Here is a 17,221-nt window from a genome sequence, read left to right as displayed (position 1 = left end):
AGAACACGGGATAAAAAATAGAACTGAAAGAGGTCAATACAGTCCAATCTATAAACTCAGAATTTTGATAACATTTCTGACAACATCGGGACCTCCGAGGGCGGTGACTCGAATCAGTGGCCCCTCTGAGAACCACTCACTCCCCTCCGCATTTGCTTTGATGTTTCAATCTTCCTTGATGCTTTGATTAGCAAGAAATGTACTCGATCATGGTCCCTTGTCTCGTCGCTGAACTTCTCGTCGTGTTAGCCCGTGCTCACATTTCTGGAGTTTTCCTGAGGACAACAGAACACTGGCTCTCTCGATCGAACCACAAACCAGGGACAACGGAACACTGGCTCTCTCGATCGAACCACAAACCAGGGACAACGGAACGCTAGCTCTCCCGATCAAACCACAAACCAGGGACAACGGAACGCTAGCTCTCCCGATCGAACCACAAACCAGGGACAACAGAACGCTAGCTCTCCCGATCGAACCACAAACCAGGGACAACAGAACGCTAGCTCTCCCGATCGAACCACAAACCAGGGACAACAGAACGCTAGCTCTCCCGATCGAACCACAAACCAGGGACAACAGAACGCTAGCTCTCCCGATCGAACCACAAACCAGCGGACAACAGAACGCTAGCTCTCCCGATCGAACCACAAACCAGCGACAACAGAACGCTAGCTCTCCCGATCGAACCACAAACCAGCGACAACAGAACGCTAGCTCTCCGATCGAACCACAAACCAGCGACAACAGAACGCTAGCTCTCCCGATCGAACCACAAACCAGCGACAACAGAACGCTAGCTCTCCCGATCGAACCACAAACCAGGGACAACAGAACGCTAGCTCTCCCGATCGAACCACAAACCAGGACAACAGAACGCTAGCTCTCCCGATCGAACCACAAACCAGGGACAACAGAACGCTAGCTCTCCCGATCGAACCACAAACCAGCGACAACAGAACGCTAGCTCTCCCGATCGAACCACAAACCAGCGACAACAGAACGCTAGCTCTCCCGATCGAACCACAAACCAGCGACAACAGAACGCTAGCTCTCCCGATCGAACCACAAACCAGCGACAACAGAACGCTAGCTCTCCCGATCGAACCACAAACCAGCGACAACAGAACGCTAGCTCTCCCGATCGAACCACAAACCAGCGACAACAGAACGCTAGCTCTCCCGATCGAACCACAAACCAGCGACAACAGAACGCTAGCTCTCCCGATCGAACCACAAACCAGCGACAACAGAACGCTAGCTCTCCCGATCGAACCACAAACCAGCGACAACAGAACGCTAGCTCTCCCGATCGAACCACAAACCAGCGACAACAGAACGCTAGCTCTCCCGATCGAACCACAAACCAGCGACAACAGAACGCTAGCTCTCCCGATCGAACCACAAACCAGCGACAACAGAACGCTAGCTCTCCCGATCGAACCACAAACCAGCGACAACAGAACGCTAGCTCTCCCGATCGAACCACAAACCAGGGACAACAGAACGCTAGCTCTCCCGATCGAACCACAAACCAGGGACAACAGAACGCTAGCTCTCCCGATCGAACCACAAACCAGGACAACAGAACGCTAGCTCTCCCGATCGAACCACAAACCAGGGACAACAGAACGCTAGCTCTCCCGATCGAACCACAAACCAGGGACAACAGAACGCTAGCTCTCCCGATCGAACCACAAACCAGGGACAACAGAACGCTAGCTCTCCCGATCGAACCACAAACCAGGGACAACAGAACGCTAGCTCTCCCGATCGAACCACAAACCAGAGACAACAGAACGCTAGCTCTCTCGATCGAACCACAAACCAGGGACAACAGAACGCTAGCTCTTCCAATCAAACCACAAACCAGGGACAACAGAACGCTAGCTCTCTCGATCGAACCACAACCAGGGACAACAGAACGCTAGCTCTTCCAATCGAACCACAAACCAGGGACAACAGAACGCTAGCTCTCCCGATCGAACCACAAACCAGGGACAACAGAACGCTAGCTCTCCCGATCGAACCACAAACTAAGACACAAGCTCCAACAGTTTCAAAAACAAAATCAAGTTAAAAAGAATAATTAGTAGAAAGCTGAAGTAATTGACTGTTTGCTAGATGACTCCCGAGGAATCATTGTTTGCTGGTGCCATATTGTCTAGACAATCTGAATTTGCTCCCTGTTTGGAAAATAGGCTATGCCTTTACTCCTTCTATGAAAGTGTATGATGGTGCACCTCCCAGCACTGAATTCCATCTACCACTTCTTTGCCCATTCTCCTCACCTGACCAAGTCCTTCTGCAAACTTCCTGCTTCCCCAATACCACCTGTCTTCGTATCCCCAAAAACTTAGCCATAAAGCCATCAATTCCATCGTCCAAGTCATTGATGTGTATAATATGAAAAGAAATGGTCTCAACACCGACTGTTGTGGAACACCACCAGTCCCTGGCAGCCAATCCGTAGATGCTGGTTAGACTGGGAAAGACCTAATAAAGGGGAGAGATTTACAAAGGTACTGCCAGACTTGAGGCTCTGAGTTACAGAGAGAGAAGGGTGCATTAGGACATTATTCCTTGGAACCTAGGAGATTGGGGAAGAGATGTATATCATCATGAAGTGCAGAGCTAGAGTGAATGCATACAGCCTTTTTCTGGGTGCACCAGTAGTGTAGCCGTTAGCACGACATTATTACAACTGGAGGTGTTTTGGAGTTCAATCCTAGCACTGTTTTTTGTGAGGAGTCTCTGTACACCTTCACTGTGGAATGTGTGGGTTTTTCCTGGGTTCTCCGGTTTCCTCCCACAGTCCAAGACGTACCGTGTAGAGTCATAGAGAAGCACAGCACAAAAACAGGCCCTTCAGTCCATCTAGTCCATGCCAAAACCACCTAAACTACCTAGGTCCTATCGACCTGCACCAGGACCATAGCCCTCCATACCCACACTATCCATGTACCTATCCAAACCTCTCCTAAATGTTGAATTCGAGCTCACATGCAGCACTTGTGCTGGGCAGCTCATTCCACGTTCTCACAACACTCTGAGTGAAGAAGTTCCCCTTAAATCTTCTCACCTTTCACCCTCAACCCATGACCTCAGTGGAAAATGCCTGCTTGCATTTACACTATCTATACCTTCATAATTTGTATACCTCGATCAAATCTCCCCTCAATCATCTGCGTTCTAAAGAATTCAGTCCTAGTCTATTCAATCATTCTTTTTAACTCGAGTTGTCCATACCCAGCAATTCTTTCAATCTTTTTTGTAGGTAGGTGACCAAAACTGCACCACAATACTCCATATTGGGCCTTCCCAATGTCTTGTACAACTTCAATATTACATCCCAAATCCTGTACTCAATACATTGATTTATGAAGACCAATTTCCAAAGCTTTTTTTTACCTACCTGTGATGCCACTTACATTGAATTATGGGCCCTTTGTTCTACCACACTCCTCAGTGCCCTACTGCTCGCTCACTGTGTAAGATCTACCCTCAATGGTCCTACCAAAGTTGCACGTGTCTGCAATAAATATCATCTGCCATTTTTCAGAGCCTCAATATCTCTTGAAAATCAAGGTTCACTACACTTGTTATCTTTACCTTTTATTTTAACAGGCACGTACAAGCTTTGTACTCTCAAAATTCATTTTTGAAGGACTTGCACTCATCAAGTAAACTTCTGCCAGAAAACAGCCTTGTCCCAATCCACACTTGCCAGAATCGTTTCTGATACCATCAAAATTGGCCTTTCTCCAATTTAGAATCTCAACCCGAGGACCAGACCTATCCTTTTGCGTATTTATTTTGAAACTAATAGCATTTATGGTAACTGAATGCAAAGTGTTCCCCTACACAAACTTCTGTTCATTCCCTAATAGCAGATCGAGTATCTCATGCTCTCTCATTGGAACTTCTACATACTGATAAAGGAAACTTTCTTGAACACATTTGACAGACTCTATCCTATAAGTCCTTTCATAGTCTGGGATTCCTAGTCAATATGTGGAAAGTTATATCACCTACCATAACAACCTCGTGTTTCTCACAGCAGTGTGCGATCTCTTTATAATATGTTCCATTAAATCCCTAGGACTGGATGATCTGTAATATAGCTCCAATAATGTGATCATACCTTTCTTGTTTCTCAGTTCCACCCTCAACACCTCAGTAGTCGTATTCTCCAGTCTGAACTGACAGAGCCTGCACGTCAAACAGAAAAGCTGCAAGTTGAGTGTCAAAGAACACTGAGACTGTCTACAAGAAGGGTCAGAGCCGTCTCTATTTCCTGAGGAGACTGAGGTCCTTTAACATCTGCCAGACGATGCTGAGGATGTTCTATGAGTCTGTGGTGGCCAGTGCTATCATGTTGCTGTTGTGTGCTGGGGCAGCAGGCTGAGGGTAGCAGATGCCAACAGAATCAGCAAACTCATTTGTAAGGCCAGTGATGTTGTGGGGGTGGAACTGGACTCTCTGACGGTGGTGTCTGAAAAGAGGATGCTGTCCAAGTTTGCATGCCATCTTGGACAATGACTCCCATCCACTCCATAATGTACTGGTTAGGCACAGGAGTACATTCAGCCAGAGACTCATTCCACCGAGATGTAACACTGAGCGTCATAGGAAGTCATTCCTACCTGTGGCCATCAAACTTTACAACTCTTCCCTCGGAGTGTCAGACACCCTGAGCCAATAGGCTGGTCCTGGACTTATTTCCACTTGGCATGATTAACTTATTATTTAATTATTTATGGTTTTATATTGCTATATTTCTTCACTATTCTTGATTGGTGCGGCTGTAACGAAACTCAATTTCCTTCGGGATCAATAAAGTATGTCTGTCTGTCTCAGTGAAGTGGAAATATTTATATTAAGTTCTAATCAGCCTCTTTTTCCTCCTCCCTCTTATTCCTTTGTCCCTCCCCTCCCCTCTTATCCCCTTGTCCTTCTCCACCCCTCCTCTCTCCTCTTACCTTCCAGAGTGAAGATTTTGCTGGCTTCACATCCGACGATGAGACTCTGACCAGCTCCCTGCGTCTAGCCCTCCGCTCACAGAAACGTAAGCCTTTGATCTTGTAACATTAATTGGGTCCTGGTGCAATCTGGAGATGAAAGCTCTGATTCAGGGTAGTGGCGGGGTGGGGGGTGGGTATAACAAAAGGTCTCTGCCTTTGGTGTAGTGCTCCCTTAAATTGTCGGAAACTAATTCTCATATACCATTGAACGGATGTGATGGGTCTAGAGGGGGCGCTGGGACATGGTGGTTATAGGTGCACGGTTCTCTGAAAGTGGTAAAGAATGCATTTCGCACCCTGGCCTTCATCAGTCAGGGCACTGACTACAGGAGTGGAGACATCACATTACAGCTGTACAAAACATTGTTGAGACAGCACTTGGAGTATTGTGTGAAGTTCTGGTCACCCAGCTATAGGGAGGATGACATTAAGTTGAAGAGGGTTCAGGAAAGATTCACTGGAACTGGAGGGGGCTTGAGTTATGAGGAGAGACTGGACAGGCTAGGACTGTTTTCCCTGGAGTGAAGGAGGCTGTTAGAGGTTTATAAAGCTTTGAGGGGTGCTGATAAAGTGGATCGTCACAGTCTTTTCCCTGACCTAGTCGAGAGGGCGCAGCTTTAAGATGAAAAGGGAAAGACTTGCAGGGGAGCTGAGAGGCAGCTACTTTACCTAGAGAGTGGTGGGTGTGTGGAATAAATGCAGAGGAATACAGTTAGTGTGCAAAAGGCATTTGGCAGGTGATGGATTAAAGGGGTGAGGACAAATGGGGTTAGTATAAACAGACTGATGAGGTGCATTGTAATGGACTGTTTCTGTGCTCTATCAGAGGTTGCAGTCATTCAGCCATAACGATGGAACAAGATCAGGGCTATTTTCATGGCGCAGAGATCCAGAGTTTAAATGCCTCCGGGAGCTGCTGCAGTCCATGTGGGGAAGGTGCTTCCACGGTGCTGTCAAGGGAGGGGAGGGCGTCACAGCGCTTAGACCCGGTGGTGGTGAAGGATTTCCAAGTGGGGATGGTGGAGGGAGGGGACCTGTGGGGTTGTTATGTCCCTCCCGCCCCGCTCTCATCCTTCTGGGCAAGAGCTGTCAGAGCAGCCCGAGTGAGTAACCACAGTTTGTTCTGTAGACAGTTCACACTGTGAATCGTTGGTGGAGGAAGGGAGTGTTTAGTGGAGGTGGATAGGGTACCAGTCGAGGGGGGTGACAATCGAGCTCCTTGCTCACTGACTCAGGCAAATGCAGGGACTCCCATTACACTTCTGTCTTGTAGATGGAGAACGGCTTTGGGATATCAGGAGCTGGGTCAGCCCAGCGACTGAGCGTTTGGCGAGGTGTCGACAGCTCTGGTAGTTATTGAGAAGTTGTATTGTTGTTCCAAGCATTAATGCTGCACCGTGCTCAGACTGGGGGATAGGCTCGTGCCCACACCCGCTTGCACGGTTACGGATGAAGCCATTGCCTGTGTCGCTGCCGCTGGGGGACTGGTCGCACACAAGCACAGACCCTGCCTGGGGTATGAGCCTGATTCCCTCAGCTTCCCTGGGTCTGTCTCTCACTCACAAGTGTGCGTGCAGAGTCTCTGACACCACCCTCCCTCTTTCTCTTTCCCCCACAGACAGAACGTTAAATGCTGACACTCATCGCCACCCTCCCAATGAAACCCGGATACCCACCCTGCCGTCGCAGCCAGTGCACCCTCCCTGCCCAGCCACCCCCCTCCTCCCCCTCCCCCTCGTGCCCTCCCGCCGACAGTGAGGAAGCCTCGCCTGCCCCGCAGGGGCCCAGTGACGGTGTCTGGACGCCGGGGGGTAGGCCGGCCTCGCCGCTGGCCCCACAATCCACCGCCTCCGCCCAGCCGCAGGGGCCGTCGGCCAGGGGGGGCCGGCGGCCGGGGCAGAGGTTCCTGGCGGGGGCTGCGACCTGGCAGGGGCAGGGGTAGGGGCAGGGGAAGGGGAGGAGGGGTTGTGGGGAGAGTGGGGCGAGGGAGACCCCCAAAGGCGAGGCCCCGTGGGAGACCCCCAGGACCACGGTCTAGAGCGGGGAGGGGGCGTCCGCGGCTGTCGACACTTTCTCCGGCTGACGGCACTTTCTCGGCTGTCGGCCCCTTCCCAGGTATCGGCTCCTTCACCTGCCCCATCCCCTTCTCCTCCACCGCCCCTTCCCACTACCCCTCCTCCACCCACTTCCTCCACATCGCAGGAACCCCACACTCCGAAGCGGGCCAAGTCCCGCTTTCTGAAGAACATCCGGCAGTTCATCATGCCGGTGGTAAGTGCCCCGTTCCTCCCGCCTCATCCGCACCCCCCGACGCTTTATGGACGAAGAGCTGGTGCCCCCCCAGGGCAGCCATCCCACCTCCTCCCTCCTCCTCCTCTTCCTCCTCCTCTTCCTCCTCTGATGCCACCCCTCCCCATTCACCCAGCTCCAGCTCGCCGACCAGATCTGTGACTGGGGCCCCAGAGCCCACTGCTCCTGCTGGGCTTCCTGCATCGTCCCCCCTCCATCCTCTAGACAGTCCCCCTCACCATGGGCAGGATATGGACACCCTCTCCCCTCCCCCCTGCTCCCCGGATCCTGGGACAGCTCCGGCCAAGCCCCGGGGCGTTCGGACCAGGAGCATGGGCCCTAGGGCAAGCAGCTCCCGGCCCTCCTCACCCCACCCTGAGTCAGGAGCGAGGGAGGAGGGGACAATGGGTGTCCAGGTGGTTTCCTCACTACCTCCAGAGGCAGCAGCGAGTGAGCTGAAGGGGATCACCCACGCAGAGGAGGAGCAGGAAGGAGAGCCAGCGTCCCTGGAAGTGGAGAGACCCCCTTCTCCCCACTCTCCCCCCTTACCCCAGCACCATGCGGAGGTCTCGCGGGATGGCCAGACACAGACGGAGGCTGCAGACGTCACGCGGGAGGAGGGTGGCCAGGAGGATCAGCAGGAGGTGGAGGAGGGTGGGACAGAAGCCTCCCTGCAGCCCCCCTCCCCCAGCCTGCCAGCCCCTCCTGTCGGCGATGGACGAGAGGATGGTCAACCTGCTGAAAGCGGCCAAAGTGCAGCTGATCAAGATCGACCAGCAGAAGCAGTGGAAGTCCCAGCAGGTGAGGGGGATTGCCGGTGAGGAGTGGGTGGCGGTGGAACGCCGAGGAGGGCGGGGGTTTGCTGCGGGAGGGGCACATTCCCACTGCCACACTTGATTGCTTGTCCCGTGTTTGTACCATACTGGTCAGACCACAGCTAGGTACTGCATGCAGTTCTGGCCACCGCACTGTGGGAAGGAGGTGACTGCAGTGGAGAGGAGGTTCCCCAGGACTTCGCTTGGGATGGAGCGTTCTGGTAATGGAAGATAGATGGGACAGACTGAGTCTCTCCTCCTTCGAATGGAGGGGATTGGGGTGGGGGAAGCATGGAAGAATCAGGGTTGATCATCGGAAACTTCTTCCCTGTTGTGGAAGTGCCTGAACCTAGAGGTTTGGATGCAGAATATTTTCCCCCAGAGAGGGGTTTGGAATCTGAAACACACTACCTGAGGGGATAAGGGAGACAGAGATTCTCACCACACTGACAAAGTAGCTGGACTGACACTTAAATAGCCGAGGCACAGGGAAGGAACCCAGTATGTGGAATAGAACCCGCGTAGGGGGTTCAGCAGGGGCTTACTGGGCAGAATGACCTATTTCTGGGCTATGTGATACGCCATCTTGTGAAATCAATCTCCCTTCCAATAAATGAGAGTGAGATTGAGCCAATCTAACCTCCCTCCCAGCTCCACGTCTATGTTCTGATAGATGGTTATCAGTATTCACAGGAGGATCTTGATCAGTTGAAGAGTAGTTTAATTTGGATAAGTGTGGGGTGTTACACTTTGGCAAGATGAATATTTTGAGGGCATCAGGGCCCTGGGGAGTTTTGTAGAACTGAGTGATCGTGGTCTACAGGGAGAGACACTTGCATGGCTGCGATACCTAGATTTGAGGACTGGGGAACAGGATCAGTGCAAATGGTCCAGTAGAGGCTTGATGGGCCAAAGGACCTGTTTCTCTATGTAGCGGCTTCATCAAAACCAATGTGGCGCTCCTTAGAACAGAGAAGGGTGTGGTGGTCATGTTTACAGTCAGGAAGCAAGTAGTTAAAGAGAAAACTATTGACATTGGCAGGGGAGGTATCAGTGAGAGAGCAAAAGAGTATTGCAAGGGGAAACTTCCTTTATCCAGTAAGTGATTGGGTTCTGAACCAAGCAGGAGAAGTGGGGGTAGATTTAATTCTAGCTTGCTGAATGGAACTGGATAAATATCTGAACAGATGTGTCCCAGTACCCTTGTGTTTTTTGATGGCCACGCTGTGAAGTACAAGTTCATGTGTGCACTGGTACAATAAAAAACACAAGCTTGCAGCAGCACCACTCCAACGTAGCATTAGATAAGCAGTGTTCGCATGAAAGCCATAAATTATATGTTATACTCAACTTTTTTAAAAAAGATAAATTCAATTAAAATGGAGAAAACAGAAGTCCATTGTAATGAAAGTGGTCATAGTGTTGCTATACTGATTATGTTTGTTGAAGAACTGAATGGTTGAAGGGAAGTCACTGTTCCTGAACCTGGTGGTGTGGGAGTTCAGGCTTCTGTACCTCCTGCCGAATGGGAGCTGTGAGAAGATGGCATGGCCCTGATCATGGGCATCTTTATTTGCCTTATTTGTTGAGGTACTGTGCAGATTTGAGCCATATTGCCCAGTAACCCCAGATTTAACCTCAGCCAAATCATTGACAAATAACCTACCAACCAGTGCATCTTTGGACTGTGTGAGGAAACCAGAGCACCGGGGGAAACACACACAGTCACTGGGAGAACGTGCAAACTTCTTACAGACAGCAGCGAGAATTAAATCTGGGTCCACTGAGACGGTAAAGCTAAATACTACATTATCTTGCCACCCAGTAAGGATGTGCTTCTGTTGGAAATAATTTAGAGGAGATTCACTAGCACACTGCCTGGACTGGAGGATTTCAGTTCGAGTGAGAGATCGGTATGGCTAGGTTTGTCTTTCCAGGACTGAAGGAGGCGTGACTTGATAGAAAAGTACCGGTATATAATTATAACACACATGGATAAGGCAGAGGGAATTTTTTTCAGTACGGTAGGGCTATCACAATCAAAGAGAGCATGGGGTGGAGTTGAGAGGAAACAGGTTTAAAGTGGATTTGAGAGTAGCATACTCAACATGCTGGAGGAACTCAGCAGGTCAGGCAGCATTCGTGGAGGGGATTAGACAGCCGACATGTTGGGCTGAGACCCTTCTTCAGGATTAGAAACGAAGGGGAAGAAGCCAGAATATGAAGGTGGAGAGAAGGGGAGGGCAGGTGATAGTTGACCCCAGGTGAGGGTGGGGGAGGGAGGCAGTGTGAGAGTCAAGGAGGTGATAGGTAGAGGTAAAGGGCTGAAGAAGAAGGAATCTGCTAGGGGAGACCACGGAAGAAAGGGAAGGAAGAGGGGTGATGGGCAGGTGAGGAGAAGACAGGGTTTAAGAACAGTTGTTATCCTACAACATCTGGTTTCTGAACCATCGTGGATAACTTCACTCACCTCGGCTCTGAACTAATTCTATGACCTACAGATTCACTTTCAAGGACTCTACAACTCGTGTTCTCAGTGTTTAATATTGACTTATTTATTGTTGTATTTGCAAGATTGTCTTTTGCACATTGGTTGTTTGTCAGTCTTTGTGTGTAGTTTTCCATTGATTTTATTGTGTTTCTTTGCTCTGAATGCCTGTAGGAAAATGCATTTCAGGGTAGTTTGTGGTGACATATATGTACACTGTGCACTTTGAACTTTGAGAAGGGTGAGAGGGCAACTAGAATGGGGAAGGGAAAGAGGAAAGGGATTGGTTTAGTTTTACAGAGGGAGGGGTTGTGTCTTGAAAGGTCTGCCAGTGGAGGTGGTGGAACCAGACACATTTCAAGTGACACCTCAAAAGGCAAATTTTAGAGGGATACCGTCCCGATAAGGGTAAATGGGCAAAGAGCCGGGCATCTCTCCCTTCTTCTGGCCATGTCCTGGGGTAGAGTTTCACCCAGCACCTCTGTCTCAGTGCCATGGGCCGAGCTCCTGTCCTCGGCTCACCAGTGTATCCTGTCAGTTCTGCTCAGATGTCCGGTCATTTCCTTCAGGTTCATTGGAACTTCGGGTGGAATTTAACCTCCCCACCAGCACCTCCAGAACACAATTCCACTTATTCCTGAAGGCAGTCGGACTCATTAATCTTCTGAAGTTCCTATTGCACAAATAATGTTCCTGGTGTCCTCTTTTCCACTTCACCCTGCCTCCACAAACTACCCTCCTCCACCCCCTGAGCTCCCCCCCCATCCTTTCTCCCCTCCCTGATGCCTTTCCCTTTGACTCTGAACCCCCATCCACTTCTCCCCACTGGAACTCCCCTTGTCCTCCACACCTGCCTGAGTCCCATCCCTCCCTGATACCTGTTCCACTTCCCCCTCCCCTCCGTTCTCTCTAGCAGCTTGCCGTTCAGACAGATGGTGAGGTGAACCATTCCTCTGATGGACTCCTGCAGCCCCACAGATCGGAGACAGAGAGCGACGATGAAGAGGCGTTGAAGCGTAAGCTGGGCTCAGAATCGCCCCCTCTGGAAGGGAAGCGACCCAGAGTGGAGACGGAGGTGAGGGGAGTGTGTGGGTGGCGTCAATTGTGAACATTAATTGATCATTCTAGGGATGTGGGTTTTACAGGCTGAGCCAACGATTACTCGTGAGAAGGCGGTAATGAGCTACCTTCTCAAACCACTGCCATCTCTGAGCTGTGGCTCTCATTAGGGAGAGACTTCCAGGGATTTTGATCCAGTGACAGTGAAGAAATAGTGATTATATTTTGCCACTTGTGGCTTGGAGGGCAACTTTCAGTGGGAGGGGGTGATGTTTCCTCCTGCTCTTGCTGCTCTCATCCTTCCAGCCTGTAGAGGTGGTGAATTTGCAAGCTGGCGTCTAAGGAGTCTTGGTGAGTTTCTGCAGTGCATCTCGTAAACAGTGCAAACTGTGACTTGTGCATCACTGGTGGAACAGTCCTGGATGGGGAGCTGATCAGTGGTGGAGTGAGTGAACAGTGGAGGATGGGGGGAGTCGGTGGTGGAGTGAGGGAATGACCGTGGATGGTGGTGGAGTGAATAGCCGTTTATGGGGAGCCGATCGAGCGGGCTGCAGTATCCTGCATAGTGTGAAGCCTCTCAAGTATTGTTGGAGCTGTATTTCAGCAGTTAGAGTAGTGGTCACCAACCTTTTTAAGCCCAAGATCCCCTACCTCGGCCTTAGTGAAAGGCGAGATCGACTCCAAATCGATTAGTTACACGCATGCACACTGGGGGCAGAAAGACCAGAAGTAAAACCCTGCAACCCTGAAGTAGAAATAATGCATAAACACCAGGAGTGTTTACCCACCCTTTTTTTCACCATGGACCAGTTTAATACTGACAATATTCTTGCGGACCGGCCGACTTGGTGGGGGGGGGGGGGGTGTTAAACACAACGGGAATACAGCGATACTCGAAGCAGGTTCCTTAAGTCCAGTCTATTCCGCAATTTAGTTTTCGCGGCTCTCGGCACTTAGCTGCTGTCCTGCGATGCTCATGTTTTTTCAGCTGAAAAACCGAAGCAGTTTTGAGGGCTTCATTGCCTCATTAGACAGCCTCCCGGCCCGAACTCCAGCCTCTGCCCGCCAGACGCCCTGGCCAGGTGCGGCTGGTCATGGGTGGGGTGAGAGGACAAGTTCAGAGACGGAGGTCCCCGTACATAGTCTGGAGAGAGCAAGCGAGCGAGTGAGGAGAGCGACAGGCCAGCCTGTGCCCCTTTTAGGTTCTATCAGCCGACAAAAGTTTGTTTAAGCAGATCGCAGCGAGGTAGCTGCTCTGATACTTAGGAAACCTTGAGCCCGAATTAGGTCGTCTGCGAATATTTTAGCACCGGATTCCCCATGAACATTAGGTGTGCTAAACGGGTTTAGAGGCGGCGCTTATCTGTCCGCGCTCCAGGCCAGTAGCATCGGCAGTTCTCGCCGGCCGCACGAGGTGAACACTGGCGCGAGGGTGTCACTGCGTTTAGGCCACTGATGACCTCGCGTGGATTGAAGTTCAACAGTGGGTGTGACAGGGCATGAGGAAAGGTGCAACTGACTCGTATCGTTTCCTCGTGGCCTGGTGGTTGGGGACCTCTGAAGTACACTGTAATGCGTGGCGGGGGAGCTACACGCATGCGCACTGGGCAGAAAGAACGGAACTAAAACCCCGCAACCCGGAAACAATCTCTCAACAGTATTTGTGTATTTATTTTTCTTTTTTTTTGGGATCTACTGGGAAAGTCTCAAAGATTGACCAGTCGATCGCGATCAACAGGTTGGCAGCCACTAAGTTAGGGAGTGTCTCTTCACACTCCTGACCTGCATACAGAATGTGGCGTACATGGAAATGCAGAGTGTTCATAGAGGTTTGCTTGCTAAACACCAAGGAAGCTTTCTTTGTGATTACTCGTACCACTTGCATGCTCATCATAACATGCTCATCTCAGGTGGACTGCATAGGCAGCTGCGTGCGGTGGGTGCTGGGACATGTTCTTGTTGCCCACCCTACCTCTCAGACACTGTTAACTGTCTCTCTCCCAACCTGTAGGCTCGGCTGCCCCTCCAGGGTCCTCGGATTAAGCATGTGTGTCGGAGGGCAGCTGTGGTCCTGGGCAAGCCCAGGGCCATAGTGTCTGCTGACGTTCCCAGGCTCAGTGCACTTCCCATGCATGAGAGGGACGGCATCATGACAGGACTGATGGACGGTGAGTGTCGGCGTGGCGTGGAGGGGTCATTGGCTGCAGACCAGACCGCGGCACGCACAAGTCCAATCTCCATATCCTTGGGTCAGACCCACACCGGGACCACCGTGTACAGTTCCAGTCTCCATGTCCCTGGGTCAGACCCACACCGGGAGCACCGTGCACAGTTCCAGTCTCCGTATCCCTGGGTCAGACCCACACCGGGATCACCGTGCACGGTTCCAGTCTCCGTATCCCTGGGTCAGACCCACACCGGGAGCACCGTGCACGGTTCCAGTCTCCGTGTCCCTGGGTCAGACCCACACTGGGAGCACCGTGCACAGTTCCAGTCTGCGTGTCCCTGGGTCAGACCCACACCGGGAGCACCGTGCACAGTTCCAGTCTCCGTGTCCCTGGGTCAGACCCACACTGGGAGCACCGTGCGCAGTTCCAGTCTCCGTATCCCTGGGTCAGACCCACACCGGGATCACCGTGCACGGTTCCAGTCTCCGTATCCCTGGGTCAGACCCACACCGGGAGCACCGTGCACGGTTCCAGTCTCCGTGTCCCTGGGTCAGACCCACACCGGGAGCACCGTGCACAGTTCCAGTCTCCGTGTCCCTGGGTCAGACCCACACCGGGAGCACCGTGCACAGTTCCAGTCTCCGTATCCCTGGGTCACACCCACACCGGGATCACCGTGCACAGTTCCAGTCTCCGTGTCCCTGTGTCAGACCCACACCGGGAGCACCGTGCACAGTTCCAGTCTCCGTATCCCTGGGTCACACCCACACCGGGATCACCGTGCACAGTTCCAGTCTCCATATCCCTGAGTCAGACCCACCCCCAATGGCGGGGGTGTCTGTGCATTGCATCCTGCTGAACCTGAACTTGCTTGTGGAGAGAACAGCCTTGTTTCAAGGTCTGGATTACAATGCAGTGTTGAGAGGGAGGGTGTGAATGATCTTGCACTGCTGGTTAATATTTGACCGGTAGCTGGTGATGGGTTTGGCTGTATCATCTGTGTATCCTGGTCTAACCTGCGATTTTTATCTCTCCATTTTGTTTTCTTCTCCCGCTCTACCTTCCCCAATCCTCTCTATTTGCATGTGTATCACACTTATTTGCACCCTCATTTTGTACATCTCTCTCTCACTCCCTGGCGTTGTGCATCTCTCGCACCCTCGCTTTGTGCATCTCCTTCTCGCACCCTCGATTGTGCATCTCCCTCTCGCTCCCTCGCTCTGTGCATCTCCCTCTCGCTCCCTCGCTCTGTGCATCTCCCTCTCGCTCCCTCGCTCTGTGCATCTCCCTCTCGCTCCCTCGCTCTGTGCATCTCCCTCTCGCTCCCTCGCTCTGTGCATCTCCCTCTCGCTCCCTCGCTCTGTGCATCTCCCTCTCGCTCCCTCGCTCTGTGCATCTCCCTCTCGCTCCCTCGCTCTGTGCATCTCCCTCTCGCTCCCTCGCTCTGTGCATCTCCCGCTCGCTCCCTCGCTCTGTGCATCTCCCGCTCGCTCCCGCGCTCTGTGCATCTCCCTCTCGCTCCCTCGCTCTGTGCATCTCCCTCTCGCTCCCTCGCTCTGTGCATCTCCCTCTCGCTCCCTCGCTCTGTGCATCTCCCTCTCGCTCCCTCGCTGTGTGCATCTCCCTCTCGCTCCCTCGCTGTGTGCATCTCCCTCTCGCTCCCTCGCTGTGTGCATCTCCCTCTCGCTCCCTCGCTGTGTGCATCTCCCTCTCGCTCCCTCGCTGTGTGCATCTCCCTCTCGCTCCCTCGCTGTGTGCATCTCCCTCTCGCTCCCTCGCTGTGTGCATCTCCCTCTCGCTCCCTCGCTGTGTGCATCTCCCTCTCGCTCCCTCGCTGTGTGCATCTCCCTCTCGCTCTGTGCACCTCCCTCTCGCTCCCTCGCTCTGTGCACCTCCCTCTCGCTCCCTCGCTCTGTGCACCTCCCTCTCGCTCCCTCGCTGTGTGCACCTCTCTCTCGCTCCCTCGCTCTGTGCACCTCCCTCTCGCTCCCTCGCTCTGTGCACCTCCCTCTCGCTCCCTCGCTCTGTGCACCTCCCTCTCGCTCCCTCGCTCTGTGCATCTCTCTGTCTCACCCCCTTTCTCGATCATTCTTGAATCTCTCTTCCCCACTCTTTCCCTGCTACCCGTGCTCCACCACAGTGGACTCCTCATCCTCTGGACCGGACAGCCCTGCCCCTGCCCCTGTAGCTGCTGTGCCGGTGCTGAAGTTGAAGTCGCCTGAGCTGGGTGATGAGGTGATGGCAGAGGGGTCTGCGCCGGGGGCAGAGGCAGGGTCGGATCTGACATCGCAGCCGGGTATGGAGTGCAGCAAGCCCCTCCCAGTCATGGGGCAGCCCAAGCGGAGGGGAAACCGGTGTGGTAGCTGCAAGGGCTGCCGGAACCTGGCTGACTGTGGCAAGTGTGTCAACTGCCTGGATAAGCCCAAGTTCGGGGGCCGTAACACCAAGAAACAGTGCTGCGTGTGAGTACCACCTCCCTTCGCTTAGTCCCTGCTCTCCCTGTCACTCCTTCTCCCACTCCTCCATCAGCACCAAGCAACATGTGAGTCAATCCTGTTCTCCCTTCCTCTTTCTACTCACCCCTCACCCCACGTTGTTCCTTCTCGCTCTCCACTCTCTGGGGCAGGGGTCCCAGAACTGTGCGCGAGTACTTCCCATATTGCCGTCCCTTCCCCTCCCTTGCCAGCACCAAAATTGGCCTTTCAGTGATCTCTGTGTAATCCAGCCAGACAGTGGAGCCTGCAGCTAGTAGCTGAAGAGAAGACTGCTCACATCTCTTCTTCTAACTCCTCAACTCGATGAAACCCTTCCCTTCTGGTGCTCCCACTCGCCCACCAACATAACCTGGGGCAACCCCCATGCCCAGTCCACCCAGTTACAGCAAGACCAAAGGCTCTTCAGCTATCTGAGTACGTGCCAGCACATTTGCTCCAATCCCATATTGCTCCTCCCACTAGATTCTACCACGCGCCAGCGTGTTATACAGCAAGGATGGGGCAGTGGGATTAGTTTGGGGACTGACATGGCTGAGGGGAGAGAACAGGATAGGGTATTAGTGTGGGGACTGGCACTGCTGTTGGGAGAGAGTGGGGCAGTGGGATCAGTTTGGGACTGATATGGGCTATGGCGATAGAGCAGGAGTGGGATAAGTTTGGGACTGTTACAGGGCTATGGGGAGAGAGGTGGACAGCGGGTTTAGTGTGATGGATTCTGGGCTGTGGGGATAGAGGTGGACAGTGGGTTTAGTGTGATGGATTCTGGGCTGTGGGGATAGAGGTGGACAGTGGGTTTAGTGTGTGACGGGTTCTGGGCTGTGGGGAGAGAGGTGGACAGCGGGTTTAGTGTGATGGATTCTGGGCTGTGGGGAGAGAGGTGGAC

The 17,221-nt window shown here is 52.7% G+C and overlaps 1 protein-coding gene across 5 annotated transcripts in view; it reads left to right on the top strand.

Annotated features, from left to right (window-relative positions):
* Positions 1-17,221, top strand: part of kmt2bb (lysine (K)-specific methyltransferase 2Bb) — a 180,208-nt gene that overhangs the window by 31,979 nt on the left and 131,008 nt on the right. For 4 of the 5 annotated variants that reach the window (XM_073055479.1, XM_073055471.1, XM_073055476.1 and 1 more), the window contains exons 2-6: positions 4,990-5,068; positions 6,643-8,114; positions 11,530-11,691; positions 13,687-13,843; positions 15,984-16,305. In XM_073055479.1, coding sequence (XP_072911580.1) covers positions 7,872-8,114; positions 11,530-11,691; positions 13,687-13,843; positions 15,984-16,305 — 884 coding nt within the window. In that variant the 5' untranslated portion in view covers positions 4,990-5,068; positions 6,643-7,871. The remainder of the gene's footprint in view (positions 1-4,989; positions 5,069-6,642; positions 8,115-11,529; positions 11,692-13,686; positions 13,844-15,983; positions 16,306-17,221) is intronic. The other variant, XM_073055461.1, reaches the window with a different exon arrangement.

Source organism: Hemitrygon akajei, chromosome 1, assembly GCF_048418815.1.
Source record: "Hemitrygon akajei chromosome 1, sHemAka1.3, whole genome shotgun sequence".
Classification (NCBI taxonomy): domain Eukaryota; kingdom Metazoa; phylum Chordata; class Chondrichthyes; order Myliobatiformes; family Dasyatidae; genus Hemitrygon; species Hemitrygon akajei.
This window is presented reverse-complemented; position numbering and strand designations above follow the sequence as displayed.